Source organism: Nipponia nippon, unplaced genomic scaffold (genome assembly GCF_047370975.1).
Source record: "Nipponia nippon isolate SJK-2023a ecotype South Korea unplaced genomic scaffold, ASM4737097v1 scaffold_7, whole genome shotgun sequence".
Classification (NCBI taxonomy): Eukaryota; Metazoa; Chordata; class Aves; order Pelecaniformes; family Threskiornithidae; genus Nipponia; species Nipponia nippon.
In genome coordinates this window covers 2,996,652-3,010,933 of record NW_028262391.1, presented here as the reverse complement: position 1 = coordinate 3,010,933, position 14,282 = coordinate 2,996,652, and the positions used below count along the sequence as shown (strand labels likewise).

The following is a 14,282-nucleotide window of genomic DNA, read 5'->3' as shown; positions in this document are numbered from 1 at the left end:
CTTTTCACACTAACTTAACATGCTTTACTTCATCTCACTCTAAACTTTGTTGCCTCTACTGGGTGTAGAAAAATCTGGACTGCAGGTGGAGCGTTGATTTGCACAGTGCATACAATAGCTACACTTGAGACGCATTCCTCAAGGATGGGCTCTCTTGACTGTTCCTAGACTGCCTGAGAGTTATAGGCGAGGGATATTTATATGGCTCTACAAGGAAATAGGATCTGTAAATTGGTATTGTATAGAGCAAGACAGTCTTTCAGTGGACAATAGGCTGTTTCATTATGTCATTGCTTTGTAACAGTTTGCTCTCTTCAGAGAGCTTCACAAAGCTAAATTCTACTTTGTCATTAGAGTAGGTTCACCTGTTATGTGGCCTCAATAACGTTATCTGGAGGTAAGCCTTAGAGAAAGAAAATGCCTTAACATGTAAAAATGGAGGGATAATGTAGTGTTGTAGGTGTCAGTCCGATACCCATCACTGAGAGAGGTTTAATATCTTTATCTTCATTTTATTCTAATTGATGAGCGAGTCTGGTGTTTGAAAAGCCCTAAATTACAGATGCTTATGTGATGGAGTAGCTATTGTCAGAGTATGGAGGAAAACAGCACCCTATTGTTGCAGTCTGTTAGAAGTGATTTGTTGAAAATTGACTTTGAATGTTTGTACTGGAGGTCAGAGTTCCCTTTAGAGGGCTCGTACTTCCATAGAAATGTCTAGCATTGCCACAGATGTGCCCTGCTATTAAAGGAATGGTTTTGATATAAATAGTTACCTGGTAGTGCTTTTGGTTCATTAAAATGGGAAAAATAAGTGGAGCAAAACAGCTGGGACAATTCCTAAGTAAATTCATCAGTCATTCAGGAACTATGCATTTAAAATACCTATAAATAATAGAATGCTCCATCTAAATGGAAGCCTTTTATTGATGTGTAAGTACAGTGTCACCCTGAAATTTCTTTTTTAACTTATCATTTCCTAGTGTTTAGAATCAGATCAGGCAAGTTAAATTATTTCTACTTTTTCAACTTTATTTTAACAGCATTATTTTTTATGTTACGAGTGAAATGAAATTGATACACACAGTTTTTAAGCTTTAAAATTACTTTCAGATAATAAATAATTGTTTTGGAAACTGTGCCTTCACTCAATTTTTTAATATTATCTTGGGGACTGACAAAATAATAGGATAACTTTCGTTTTGCCATTGGCACCTGTAAATAACCTTTATTCATATTCTTACAATATATTATATTCCTTTAAATATCTTCTTTCCCCTTTACCGATGTTCATGCGACTGCTGATCCTACAAAAGAAGACAGGACGATGGAAACAGGGAGAGTGAAATACTGAGAACCCAGTTTTTGCTTTTTATTATATATGTTTAGTTCTCCCAGGTTTACAAAGAATAAATAAATTGTTCTATGTATAGGTAAGGAAAGGAACATTTAGGGTTTTCTTAAATTTTGTTTTAATAGATAAAAAGATGGCCTATCACAAAGTGAACGCAGACCAGAGAGCACAGGGGCACTCACCGTACCTTGACAACGATGAGCTCCAAGCCACAGCGCTGGAACTGGAATGGGACATGGAAAAAGAGCTGGAGGAGCCTGGCTTTGACCATTTCCGACTGGATGGTGCGGTCCAGCATCACCTGGGAAACTCACAGAGCCCTGACCTTGATCTCGAGCCCATCCAGCCATCATCTTCTCCAAAGGGAAGATTCCAGCGGCTTCAGGAAGACCCTGACTACATCTCACACTATACGAGACAGGCACCAAAGAGCAACCGCTGCAGTTTTTTTCAGATACTGAAAGTATTTTGCACTGCTTTGATTTTATTTATTTTTGGAATTGTGATAGGATATTATGCACGCAAGAAATGCCCTTCTCCCCCAACATCTCAAGAACCAAATAACCTTCGTATCTACCATGAAATTCTCAAGGAAATCAAAGCTGAAAATATTCACCAGATTTACAGGTATGTACCTTGATGTGTTTTTGTCTAAATGCAATCAGGTGCCAATGTTAAGATTCCTTGTGATTTGTTTTATGTGGAATCTTAATTACTAACCTTGACTTTTTCTTTGTGTTCGGTTTTCTCATGATGCTTGGGAAAATTTCATAAATATATATGAAACTAGAGTAATTTTAAACAACGTGGATTAGTGTTGTTATAATTTTTGCTTTAGTAACATTCTATTGCTAAATATATTAATATTTGCTTTAGTGTACATGAATTGAAAAACGTAGATAATTCAAACTGAATAGAAATACAGACGATAGAGCAGCTGTCCTAGATCCAGTCGACTGTCAAATAACGTTGTTGAAAAGCAAGATTTTAGATAGTGTTTTGTAATATTTGGTGCTTTAAGAGATCCCCATCTAATCTCTGGCAAGTAAGTGAATCCTGGTTTTTGTTTTTCAATCTATGCGGTGAAGTAAACTCTTAGTCTGCATGGGTTTAGGAGGGAAAAATTGAGCTCTGGACTCTGAAAGACTATGATTTTTTTTTTTTTAAGTACCTGTTTTATGAATATAAAATGTTGTAAAGTATCTACTGACTGGGTTTGATTTTTTTTTTTTTTTTTTTTTTTCATGTGGAATCTTTTCACTGCTTTGGAAGTTTATATCACACATTCGTATCGGAGTATAATCACTTTTCTGTAGCAGTGACTGTGGAAGAAACTAGGTTTTCCTGCCAGCTCTTGAAAGTTATTTCTATATGAAGGGGGAGATGCGCTTATTTCTGGCTTCTGGAACTGCAAGTTCCTTTTTCATGGTAAAGGAAACTCATTGCAGATTTTTTCATCAGTACCAGTTCAGAAGCAGAACTTACATACCTGAGGCTAGAAAGGATTGTTGTCATGGACGTCCAAAGAGTTGTTCTTGAGTAAATCAGAAATACATTGAAAGTAACCACAGAAGTCTTCTAACATAATTTGTCTTTTATTATATTTGCTAAACCAAGCCTAACATCCTGAAGCGGTTAGTACCGTGTTTTCAGCCAACAGTAAATTCAAGGGAAAAAATAGGAATGAAGGGTTTCACATCAGTTTTCATGTGCTGAAGTGACTCTATACGAATCTAATCATTTTCATAATGGGAAAGGGTATAGGTGATGAAAAATGTTGATTCAGAATGGTAAAAAATTAACCTCTTTGTCTTCTCAGAGAGTAAATTGAACTGAATTCTGTCATTAGGCTTAGTCACGAACCAAGTATTGGAATAAGCGAAGTCCTACTGATTGGGCATTACACAAATTGCAGCAAATAATGGAGAACTCTGTCAGTCTCAGGATAATACTCCCCATCTTTTGTGTTTGGGGACTGGGAATCGCTTGTCATTTTGTTGTTTGAAAGGGTGGTTTAAAAACATCCCTCTTCAAACTCTTCATCACTTTTCGAACTATTTCAGCTAGCTATTAGGATATTAGTGAGAATCTGGACTGTAGGTAAAATGAATTACATGAATACTTTGGAACTTAAACTGATGTAGTTTCTGTCCTTTAATTAACATAATTCTTAGCATTTGGTAATTTTTTTCCTACATAATAGCATGATTTCAACAAATGTAGTCAAGCATTAATTCAGCTACCTATTGATTCTGTGTGTAAATACATAATCAATGCTTTTAGTCTACCGCATTACCCACAAGATTTTTCTTAACCCAACATTTTGATCTGAGACAGCTTTTATCCCATGTTGTGTAAAGTCACTTTCCCTCAACATCTGTTTGGCAAGAGTCAGAGCTACTGCAAGGAAACCTGCGTCCATGTAGCCCCACAAATATAGAACAGGCAACATATGTTGCTTGGGAAAAAAAAAAAGCCCAAACCTGACAAAATCAATATATGTTATTGTAAGACTTCTTTCAATATAATATACTTCGAGTTACTAGGAATAAGTGGCAGCTGCTTAGCTTGCAATTTCTGCAATGTTGCTGAGAATGACGTTAATTTAATTTTCTTAGCTTACTGCTTAGATCAGACTCAATAATGGTAAGGGATTTTGCTAACAGTCCTGATAAAGGACTTAGGAGAAAATGTATAAAAGACACAGCAGTGCCAATCTTATCGCCCAAGCAGACATTACCTTCGTGTTCTTGGAGGCCTGGAATGGGAACTTCATATTGGGATGAAATCTACTGCATCAGACGATGCTTTGAGGATTGGGACCCTCTGGGCTTCTAAAGAGGTTGCGGAAGCGCCCCAGGGGACTTGGGTTGAGTTGCTGGGATTTGGACTGGATTCTGTGGGAGCTGAATGAAGCCTGTCTGCCAGTCTGTGTGTTGTGGTTTAACCCCAGCTGGCAACTGCGTCCCACACAGCCGCTGGCTCACTCCCCCCCGGTGGGATGGGGAGAGAATCGGAAGGGTAAATGGGAGAAAACTCGTGGGTTGAGATAAAGACAGTTTAATAGGTAAAGCAAAAGCCACGGATGCAAGCAAAGCAGAGCAAGGAATTCATTCCCTGCTGCCCATGGCAGGCAGGTGTTCAGCCATCTCCAGGGAAGCAGGGCTCCATCACGCGTAACGGTGACTTGGGAAGACAAACGCCATCACTCCGAACGTCCTCCCCTTCCTCCTTCTTCCCCCAGCTTTATGTGCTGAGCATGGCGCCATACGGCGTGGAACATCCCTTTGGGTTGGGGTCAGCTGTCCCAGCCGTGTCCCCTCCCAGCTGCTTGTGCCCCCCCAGGCTGCTCGCTGGTGGGGTGGGGTGAGGAGCAGAAAAGGCCTTGACTCTGTGTCAGCACTGCTCAGCAGGAACAAAAACGTCCCTGTGTTACCAACACCGTTTCCAGCACAAACCCAAAACGTAGCCCCATACTAGCTACTATAAAGAAAACACCTCTACCCCAGCCAAAACCAGCACAGTGTGTTAGGAATGGAGGATCACGTAGGATAATGGCAGTTTGTCTGCCCAGTTCGCTGAAATGGGAGATGCAGGCGTTCCTGTCCAGCTCCTCCTTTGTAGGCTCTTGGTGCGGCTTGTGTGCCGCTCTTCTGTCAGACCATACTGGCCATCCACGTCAGCCAGGTCTGTGTTATAGTGTTTTTCCCAGCAGACATACTAGAAATCATTAGCTAAGAAAAGTCACTGTGTTGGCTTTTATTCCTTCAACTCTGCACCTTGCTTGCCGTGAAGTGCTACAGAAATTCAGTGCAATTTAGCACGGTGTAATTACTGGCCTTAGCCAAGTTGCCTAATTAATGATACAGCCTAAGTAAAGATTATCTCTGTAAGCCTTTTGGAACACCTCCCCCCACCCCCTGTAGGGAAGTACTGACAATATTGATGATAAAAAGCAGAAATCTGTTTACTCCTGATGTTTCAGAGGTTTCAAGAGGACTAAAGTTGTCAGAGGTGCCTGAAAGGGGGAAAGGAGTCACCACAAAAAACTGAAGAGTTTTCCTTACCCTGCATGTTGCGTTTTACATGCTGAGAAAAATTGGGGCAAGTATTGTTAATAGTATTCAATCAGAAAATTTAACATTTTAGGAGTCTGAATACTAAATTTGCTCAGATAAATATTTATCAGAGAAACATCCTACTTCATAGTATGGCCAGAGTCAGCACTGGTAAAAACAAGCGTAATTCTGCAAACATCACTGAGCTGATAGGAATCTAGTAGTATTGTATCTGTTTGTGCTGTGAATATGACTTCTCTTCAGTTTTCTTTTGGAAGGTATATGAAAAGGTTTTAGTTCAAGTCTGGTGTAACTTAGCTCCCACAAGCCTTCAGGGTGAATATGGAAAGGGCATAAATCCTACATCCAAGGGGCCAGGTAGAAGTCGAGATACAGAATACCTCGGGCACTGTTTAAAATTATATCCGTAAGTAGCAGAATTTACCAGGGCAACACAGATGGACAAAGCTGGTAAAATTTATAGGCTGAAAGCAGGCTGTCTCCTGGGACAGCTAGGTTGAGACTCCATGGCAAGATTGAGTTCTCGGAGCCTTTTTAGAGCAAGCGTGTCAAGAGGGCATAGCTGGAGAGTAGTCATCTGTGTTCCCTGTGCAGTGTGTTTGCGGCTCCGAAATATAATCGTTAGAATAGGAAAAGTCCTGTTTTCTAACGTGATGAATGTGTTTAGATGTGGAAGTCTCTAAAGTTTATAATAAATGCTTAAGGTCTTAAGAGGCAGACTTCCAAAATACAGAAACACCCAACAATTTTGCTAAGCACACTGTTACATTCTCAAAAGTAAATGAGCCCAATATTCAATGAAAACTGGCAGTTTTAAGCTACTTCTTAAAATGGGATTCAGATTTCTAATATCACTTAAGTGCATTTGAAAATTCAGCTGGTTTTTACTTCTCACTGTATATAAAAAGGGGGCTGCTAAAGAAGTATATCTTTATCCTGTCGTGCATCTGCTAGATGCAGGTTAGCTATCCAATGAGTAGATTTTTTTTTTTTCTTCCCCAGATTACAGATGAGTGTGCCGTTTGTGCTGTGTAGTGTCACCTCTGCCTCTTGGGTGATTTTTCTGTCCTTGCTGTACCTTCAGGAAAAGACAAGGGAAAAAAACTGAGATGCCTGGTCTGGAGTTAGAGGGAGCTTTGTCACTGACTTCAAGGTTACTGTCACTAACTGCCAAGAGTTCGGACATCATACATGTTGCTAAGCTTTTATATTTCAGACTGGTAAACATTTGAGGTTTGTGCAAACTGAGCTTTGGTGTTTTCACTTAAGGTTTGAGTTGAATATTATTAGAAAATCTAAAGGGACAAGGTAATGAAAGCACAAAAAGTAGCAGAAATACAGTCTCTTCAAAGACCTCTAATACTGTAATAACTACTGCTGTCCAATTTGATGTCTTTTTCTTGAAGAAAATATGTTGTGTTGCATGTTTAACAGTGCAGAGCATTTCAATAGGTGAAATATGAAAGGTAGTATTTTTATTTTACATGAAATTATTTCAATTTTGTTTTTCCAAAACCAGGTAATAATGAAAAAATCCTAATTTGTTTGGAAAATGTGGGGCAATCCTATTTATTTTATAGGAAGGTATGTTTTTGGGGTTGACTTCTGTAAATTAAGCTGATAAACAAAGATTCATGTTGAACAGTAAGCGTAAAGAAAAACAAACAGTTGTGTTGATGTCGATGATAATTCTAGCTGTAACTTACTTATGAGAACAGTTAATTCTCTCAAACACTATTTTTTAAATTCTAATAGCCTTATACTGTGTAATTCCTTTCAACAGCCGTATGCCTCGGTTATTTTGGTTACTGTCAGATTCACAGTCCTCTTGGATATTTTTTTTTTTTTTTCATGATTAAGACTGGGGAGCCACAGATGGAAGAGTCTTTGCTTTGCTCTTCATCCAGTCTATAGGGCATCTCCTACGTTTCAACTCTGCTTTTCATCCTGTGTATTCTCACTCAAATGCTTTCTTCACTACCATTTTTTCCCCCCTCAAGCAATAGGGAGGTTTAAATCCCTTCGTAATACATGTAGTTGTAACTAACTGTCCTTTGGAGGCATGTCTGCTCCTTCTTCCAGCTGGTAATATCACCTGCGGAATCTCACAAATCTGTCTCTGGCAAGAATTGATTTGTCACTGGTGCCTGGTGCCATCCCTAACTTAAGCTTAATTCTTCCAAGGGCTTTGGGAGAGTAGGCAGCAACCGCTCTCGTATGCGGTCATGGCCAAAGAAACAGAAGTGCCTATGCAGTGAGAAAAGGAGTTTACTTGTTTTTTCTGAAAGTGAAGTGAGAAAATTCCATACCCAAGTGTTTCTTGTTACTGATCCGTTATAATTGGGATTGTTGAAACCCTGGAGCTTCACACCTTTTTATCGGGTAAAGCCTGTGAAACACAGATCTAGCAAGCAGAGAGAGCCCAGAGCTTCTCGGAAAATTTCAGTTCTGAAGATGCGGACTGAATTAAATCTACAGGCTGCTGCTTGGCAAAATTGACTTTGCTGTCCCAGGAATGCGAAATCGTGGCCTCTTGTCCTAAAGGAAGGGGATGAGGAGAGAAAGCAGGGCTCTGGTGAGTGCTTCCCTTAGGAAAGACCCATGTTGGCCCTACTCCTGTTAACAGCTACTGTTAATTGTTAGCTGCATGCTGACATCTACGTGGCTGATGGTAGCAGTCTGCTGACCTGGACCGCTGCTCTTGTGACCTAGACCACTTGTGACCTAGACCACTTGTGATCTGGCGGTTTTCTTTGTGTCCCCTGTACACAAGTGAATTCCGGGTTTTGTCATGCCAGCTGTTGCAAAATGCATTGCAAAAAGCAAATCTCGGTGGGAACTCGGCCTGTTCCCTCCTGTGTATCAGTCTCAGATATTTATTGTATCGCCATAAAAAAATGCAAGTATTAAATCTAGTTAGTCTGAGTCTGAAGTCCTGCCTACTACATCTTTAGGAATGGGTGTTGGCACATTCCTGGGTAACCGGCAGCTAAGCCCACGCTCTGTAATCACTTGGGATTCTCTTTATTCACGTGACAATTTTGAATGTGTATTTATAAGTACAAAGCCCCTTTTGAAAGGAGATAAGAGTAATGTCAAACAAGTGAAAGTTCCCACTTATCCTCCTGCTACCTCCCCAGGGAAGAATGGCTCTGAGAACATGGGGAGGTGTCTTTTGTGGAAGAAAGATGCCCCGCATGACCCGAGTGCTATCTGTGGAACAGTGACTTGATAAATTTAGGCTCCAGATACCCACTTATGTCAAATATGACTTTTTTTTTTAACCAAAAAAATAGGTTATATCTGTACTTCAGAGGTGTTAATAGAAAGGCTTGTCTGTTTTATAGTTTTCTTTGATTTCACTCAATTTGCCTTTTTTCTTTTTCTTTTTTTCTTTTTAATATACCAAACATGGCTCTTTCATTTGTTTTTCTGTAGATGAAAGAAGGAAGCCTTATATTGATATAATGCTTGACAAGGAGGTGCAAGTTCATTCCTGTTAGGGTCAGTTACAGCATGTGCTTAATAAAAGTCCTCTTCTTTTTTGAAGAAATGTCTTAGCTTATGGTTTACTTAACATTATAAGGACCTGTTTCAAGTCCACCATGTGGTTCACTGAGAACAATTTTTCTTCTCAGTTTATTATTTTTTTTAATGGTACCCATAAAAATATATTGATTTTTAGATGTTTGATTTGGGAAATCATTTACAGTAAAGTCCGATTGTTGTATTATAACCATGTCCTCTGTAAATAAAGTACATAGGGTTGCCTTAAAATAATTTTTCTGAGCAATACACCAGTGATATAGTAATGAATTAGATCCAATAAGCTGTATATTCACCTTGGCATCATGAGTCCCTTGATAAATTTCCTTCTCTGTCACAGCCCACACAAATGGCTTCTGTCTTACTGTTCCTTTCTCAAAACCAACATACAGTTCTGTGCTAGGGAGACCAGAAGGAAAATCACAATTAGGCCAACTTACCAGTTCAGAAACTCTTTAAAAGATAAAAAAGTATTTTTTGAGATAGAAGAAAATAAGAGAGCTTGCCAAACCTCTGAGACCTTTTCTCAAAAGAAGAGAAGCAGGAGGATTTGTGTGTTGTATCCTGGGGTGGACATCATATGTCATCAAAGTGAAAACTGAGAATGATGCTGTTGAGTATTTTATTATAAGGGTATCATTCCAGGATGTGTATTTCATGGAATAACAAAATGCATAGATGAGCTAATCAGGAATTTTTGAAGGTGATTTTTTTTTTTATTACTGTTCGTTTTTTTTCCATAAATCTGCCCTTTTTTCGTGTGACAGTGTCTGTTTCAATGCAGCATTCACAGGCTCAGGGTGTAAGTTTGAGAGGGGCAGATGGGGACAGCTCAGTCCTGCTGAGGGAGAGGTCACACAGGCCACAGGGGACTGAGGGTCACAGTCCTCTTCTGCGTTAGGTGGGACAGGACCTGACACCCGAACTTCTCCACTGGAGTGCCGCCCTACACATCTGCCGGTTGGTACAGCGCCTCGCAGGTTCCAAGAACAGGAACGCTAGTTTTTGCTGGGCTATAGAGTAAATTTTGCTCTCATTACTTGTTTCTGGATTGCATAATCTTACTTCTTTTAAAATTAAAAATTATCTTGCTGAAATTGCCTCAAACTCATCATAGCAGAGGTGTGGTTAGGGTTTAGAGAGAGAACCAATTTCCATGGCCATTAGCTGTCTGCCTCTTTACCATGACTTCTGAAAAGCGGGGGGCAATTTGGTCCCGATGAGAACAGCAGTTCTGAACGGTGACTAGTACTACTTTTTCTAATAGATGATGAAGTGAGCTGTGCCAGCATAGGCGAGGGAGTAATTTGCTTTTTAAAGGTCTAGCGTACCTTGTTCTTGCCTGCTCGGGCTAATGGAGGGATCAGGGAGGGTCTGATGATACCTTGAATCCTCCTGGTTGCTGAGCTGCCCCCGAGACATCTCGCTCTCCCTTTTCTTTGCCTGTAGCTGTTTGGAAAGCTCAAGTTTTCAGGGGCTTGTTTCAGTATGACAAACCGATGGTAAAACATCTATGGATTTTAAAAAGACATACCTTTTAAAAAACTTTTGGTGAGCGGTAGGCTCTGTACTTGACTTTACCCGAGAAGGAGAAATACTTGACTAGACATTTCTGAGCAATTCTGACACTAATGCTGTCTAAAAGGCAGTATTTAGAGGCAAAAAACTTATTTACGTTGCCATCCATCAGCTTTATAGATGTAACCAAACCATATTTCTTCTAACGGAAAGAATCTGAGGAAAAAAGCACGTGGCCTGTTGAGATGACAACCTGTTTTCCTTTTAGGCTAATTGCTTCCAATGGAGAAATACCAGAGGATACAGAAATCGGACAAAGTTGTCCTTCACTATCCAGTCCTTGCAACTCAATGCAAGGGGAATCAGCAATTTTGGCTAGTGGTCCCAGGGAGGTACTTATAAAGATACTGAGAAACAAACCTTCCTGAACAAAACCCCTTAACAATTTAATTAGCGGCACTAGATATGCCAACTATCTACTAATTGCCTGAACAACTGTAAGAGTTTGCTCCTGCTGAGCTAACTGTGTTGGCTCTCGACTTCTCAGCGATACGGTGTGCTCGGAGGGTGGCTGTTTTCTCCGGGGAGATGGTGGCACGGGGCATTGCAAAGAGTTCTCTTGTAAAATTTCTTAAGCACCAAACGCTCGCAAATTCCTGTTTAGGATGCATCTCTCATCAGCAGAGTGTAAAACTGAAGTCTGTTGGTACTCTTGAGATAGGGCGTTTGAGTGCCGTGCTGCAATTCCATGGTACGCACTGCAACAATTAGCAATTAGTTTCCTGCCTGTACACATAAATCAAATTAACAAAGCCTCGAGGGGAAAGAGTTTTCTCAGCCCTCTTTGGTGGTGCTTTGACATCCAGTTCCCTACAGTCAGCACCCATGACAGCTATTTACTAGAAGCCTGCTAATAAGTCAGACTGTTACCAAATGTACTGAGAGCAGCAGGACTGCAATTTGTTGTGCAGTATTAAGTTACTGTTCATGCAACGTTCGTAACTGAAGGCTACTAAGGAGCGTTGCTAGGAATGGATCAGAGATAATGAAATTGATATTGTCTGAATAATAATCAATTTTAATAATAGTCTTCTACAGTCGTGTTGCATTAAGGGGCTTCTATTCTCAGTTCAATTCTCTTTGAAAGCTGATGAGTTTCTAAAGTGTAGTAGCTGCCACGCTGAATCGAATATGAAATGTATTGAAAAGTTGGGGCTTTTCCCAGTAATACTGAAACTTGTACGGTGTTGAACTTTTCCAAATTAAGCAACTTGGTTGGCTTTTTTGAATTTCTAGAGTACTCGTTATGGACAAGAAGTTAAATAATGCAGGAGGTCTGTATGTATGTCTGATTTTTCTCAGTCTCAATAATGGGTGGTCTTTAAACATGCGAGAAGTCTCGACCTGCAGATAAGCTGATGTTTCCCTTGGACACCCGTAATTGACCCAAATTCACATACATACGGTTTCCTGAGGATCTCGTTCCTGTCCAAGTTAAAATACTCGCTCATTCCTTACTTATGAGTGTTTTTTCAAGGGTGAAAAGGTTGAAATATTCCAGTTTGATGAAATTTCCTCTATCCGTTATCTTTTTCTTTTAGTAAAATATAAAAAAAAATATAAAAATTGAAAATTGAGTTGAAATGTCACTATCAAAACAAAGTGTTCAAATGGCTCAGAAGTAAAATTGTTTGAAAATCTCGTTTCTTGGAAACTTTAGGATTTTTATTCCTAGCTGGGGAATTTTGCGTGCGTATCTGCTAAAGTGCTCTCCGGTCCTCAACCTTAATATCTTTGTTTAGCTTTTGTGAAAATTGGGTACTTAAGAGAATGGAGAAAATGTAACAACTTTCGTCTTTCAGCTGTTGTGCCATTTTTCTTTCTTTTCTATACTTTCACAGAGACTTCCTTGTACCAGTGCTATCAGAATCATAAAAGCTCAATGTATGTAGTAGTCCTCAGACCTTTCACTTTTAGTCAGCAGACAACGTTTGAGGGTTTTGTTCACTTACCTTTTTTAGTGGCTGCTCAAACTTCATTAGCCAGCAGGCTAATTGAGTAGGTTGTGTGAGGCAGAAGGGAGAAGGTCGCTATTGCTGTGGGGGTTTGGGCCCCACCAAACATTGACTTCTCTCCAGATAATTTCAGAAAGCTCTTCAGAGAGGAGTTTGTACGAACTGTAGTGTTTTGGCTCAGATCTGGGTCTAGAGAAAGGAAATAATTTGGGATATCTTTCTTGTGGAAGTTAGGGGACAGCTGAAGACTGATGCAGGAATCCTATATAATACAGAATTGACCAAATGGCCAAAGTTTTGACGTATGCTGCCTTGACTCGACTCAACTATCCAATACTCGCGTTATGCTCTATGCAGCAACACATTTTGCTGCTGTTCAAGTGACGAACTGGAGCCTACAGACTGGAGAAGCCCAGGAGTTCTCCAAAACGTGAAAAGGGGAGAGAGCAGAAAGACGGATTGATAGTTAAAAATAGCTAAGGAGTCCATGAAACGTCAGTACGCCTTTGACGGAAATTGTTTTCTTTGTTCCAACAGGGCAGCTGTGATTTAGCAGAGAGCTCGCATATTTACAGTTATGGCCGTGGCCGAGGCAGGAACGTGTTCCCAGCGGTTCTGGAGTCTGTTCCCTGTCGGAGGCTACCTGAGCCAATGCAGATGCAGTGCAGATTGAGACCGTTTAATTATTTAAATAGCTGGCTGAGTGCTATTTGCCAGCAAAAGGTGGTAGCTCTGGGAAGTTGCTTGTTTCATGGCCATTTGTTAGTAATAGTTATTGAATGCTTTTATTTTTAATAAATGCCAACCTAGGTGATGGGCCCTGTGATGTGCATTATTAAATAAATAGACAAGCCTAGAAAAAGGCCATACGGTCATGAATAAAGTTTCCATTCCCTGTCAACTATTTAGGGAACAAAGCAAGAAACTGAATTATTCATGATATGCTTAGTGCAAGGCAAATGGAACCTGCCGCTGTGTTGCTGGCAGCGCAAATAGTGACTTAAAAAATACAAATAGTTTTCTTCTGTATTATCATGCTTGTTTTTCTTTGCTAGTACTTCTAGAAACTATTTAAGAAAATTAAACCCTGTGAGAAAAAAGAGTTAAGTCTGCATAGTTCCTCAGAATCCAAGCACAGACCCTGTGAGGGATTTTGGTTTTAAGTTATTCAGCCTATGCGCTAAAAAGATAGACAAGACATTTGGAAGTTAGTACAGGTATGCCTTTTGTTCTTGTGGAAAACTTTTTATTTTTTTAAATTGATATAAGTTTTGTAAAGACTGTTTCCTATAGACAGGAATATATATATATATGTATTTATATAGCTGTCCATTCATTTATATGTGGGGGTTTGTGCGTATGCGAGTACATAGATCTAATTTTGCCTGGTAGCTGACGTTCTGTCACTGACAGTGCACTTCTCTAAACTGTCGTATATCCCAGTGCTCAGTACCGCTTCTCCCTGTGGCTGCGGCTGAAACCTGGTTGCTGCTCTAATCCCAGGGCCAGATGCACTTCTTGTATTCATGGTTCCTTTGAAACTGTAAGAACTCAAAATACGATGATGACTGTGTGTTAAATGCCCCGAGAGTTATTAAGGAGACAGTTCTGCACAGGAGGGTGGGCCTCAACTCCTAATAAAGTTTACTTGTTTAGTATTTGGTGAGAAATAAATATAGGTTGGGGAGCTTATCTCATTCATCTTGAAATTCATATTATATAAAACAAAAGATTAAGTTAGTTGATCGCAGTCAGAAATATTTCCACATG

General features: G+C 39.8%; 1 protein-coding gene across 1 annotated transcript in view; it reads left to right on the top strand.

The window, feature by feature from the left end:
- The first annotated feature begins 595 nt into the window (after positions 1-595).
- NAALADL2 (N-acetylated alpha-linked acidic dipeptidase like 2) overlaps positions 596-14,282 on the top strand; it is a 293,187-nt gene continuing 279,500 nt past the window's right edge. Inside the window, 2 exon segments of the mRNA XM_087739630.1 lie at positions 596-662; positions 1,480-1,981. Of these exon segments, the coding sequence (XP_087595756.1) occupies positions 596-662; positions 1,480-1,981 (569 nt within the window).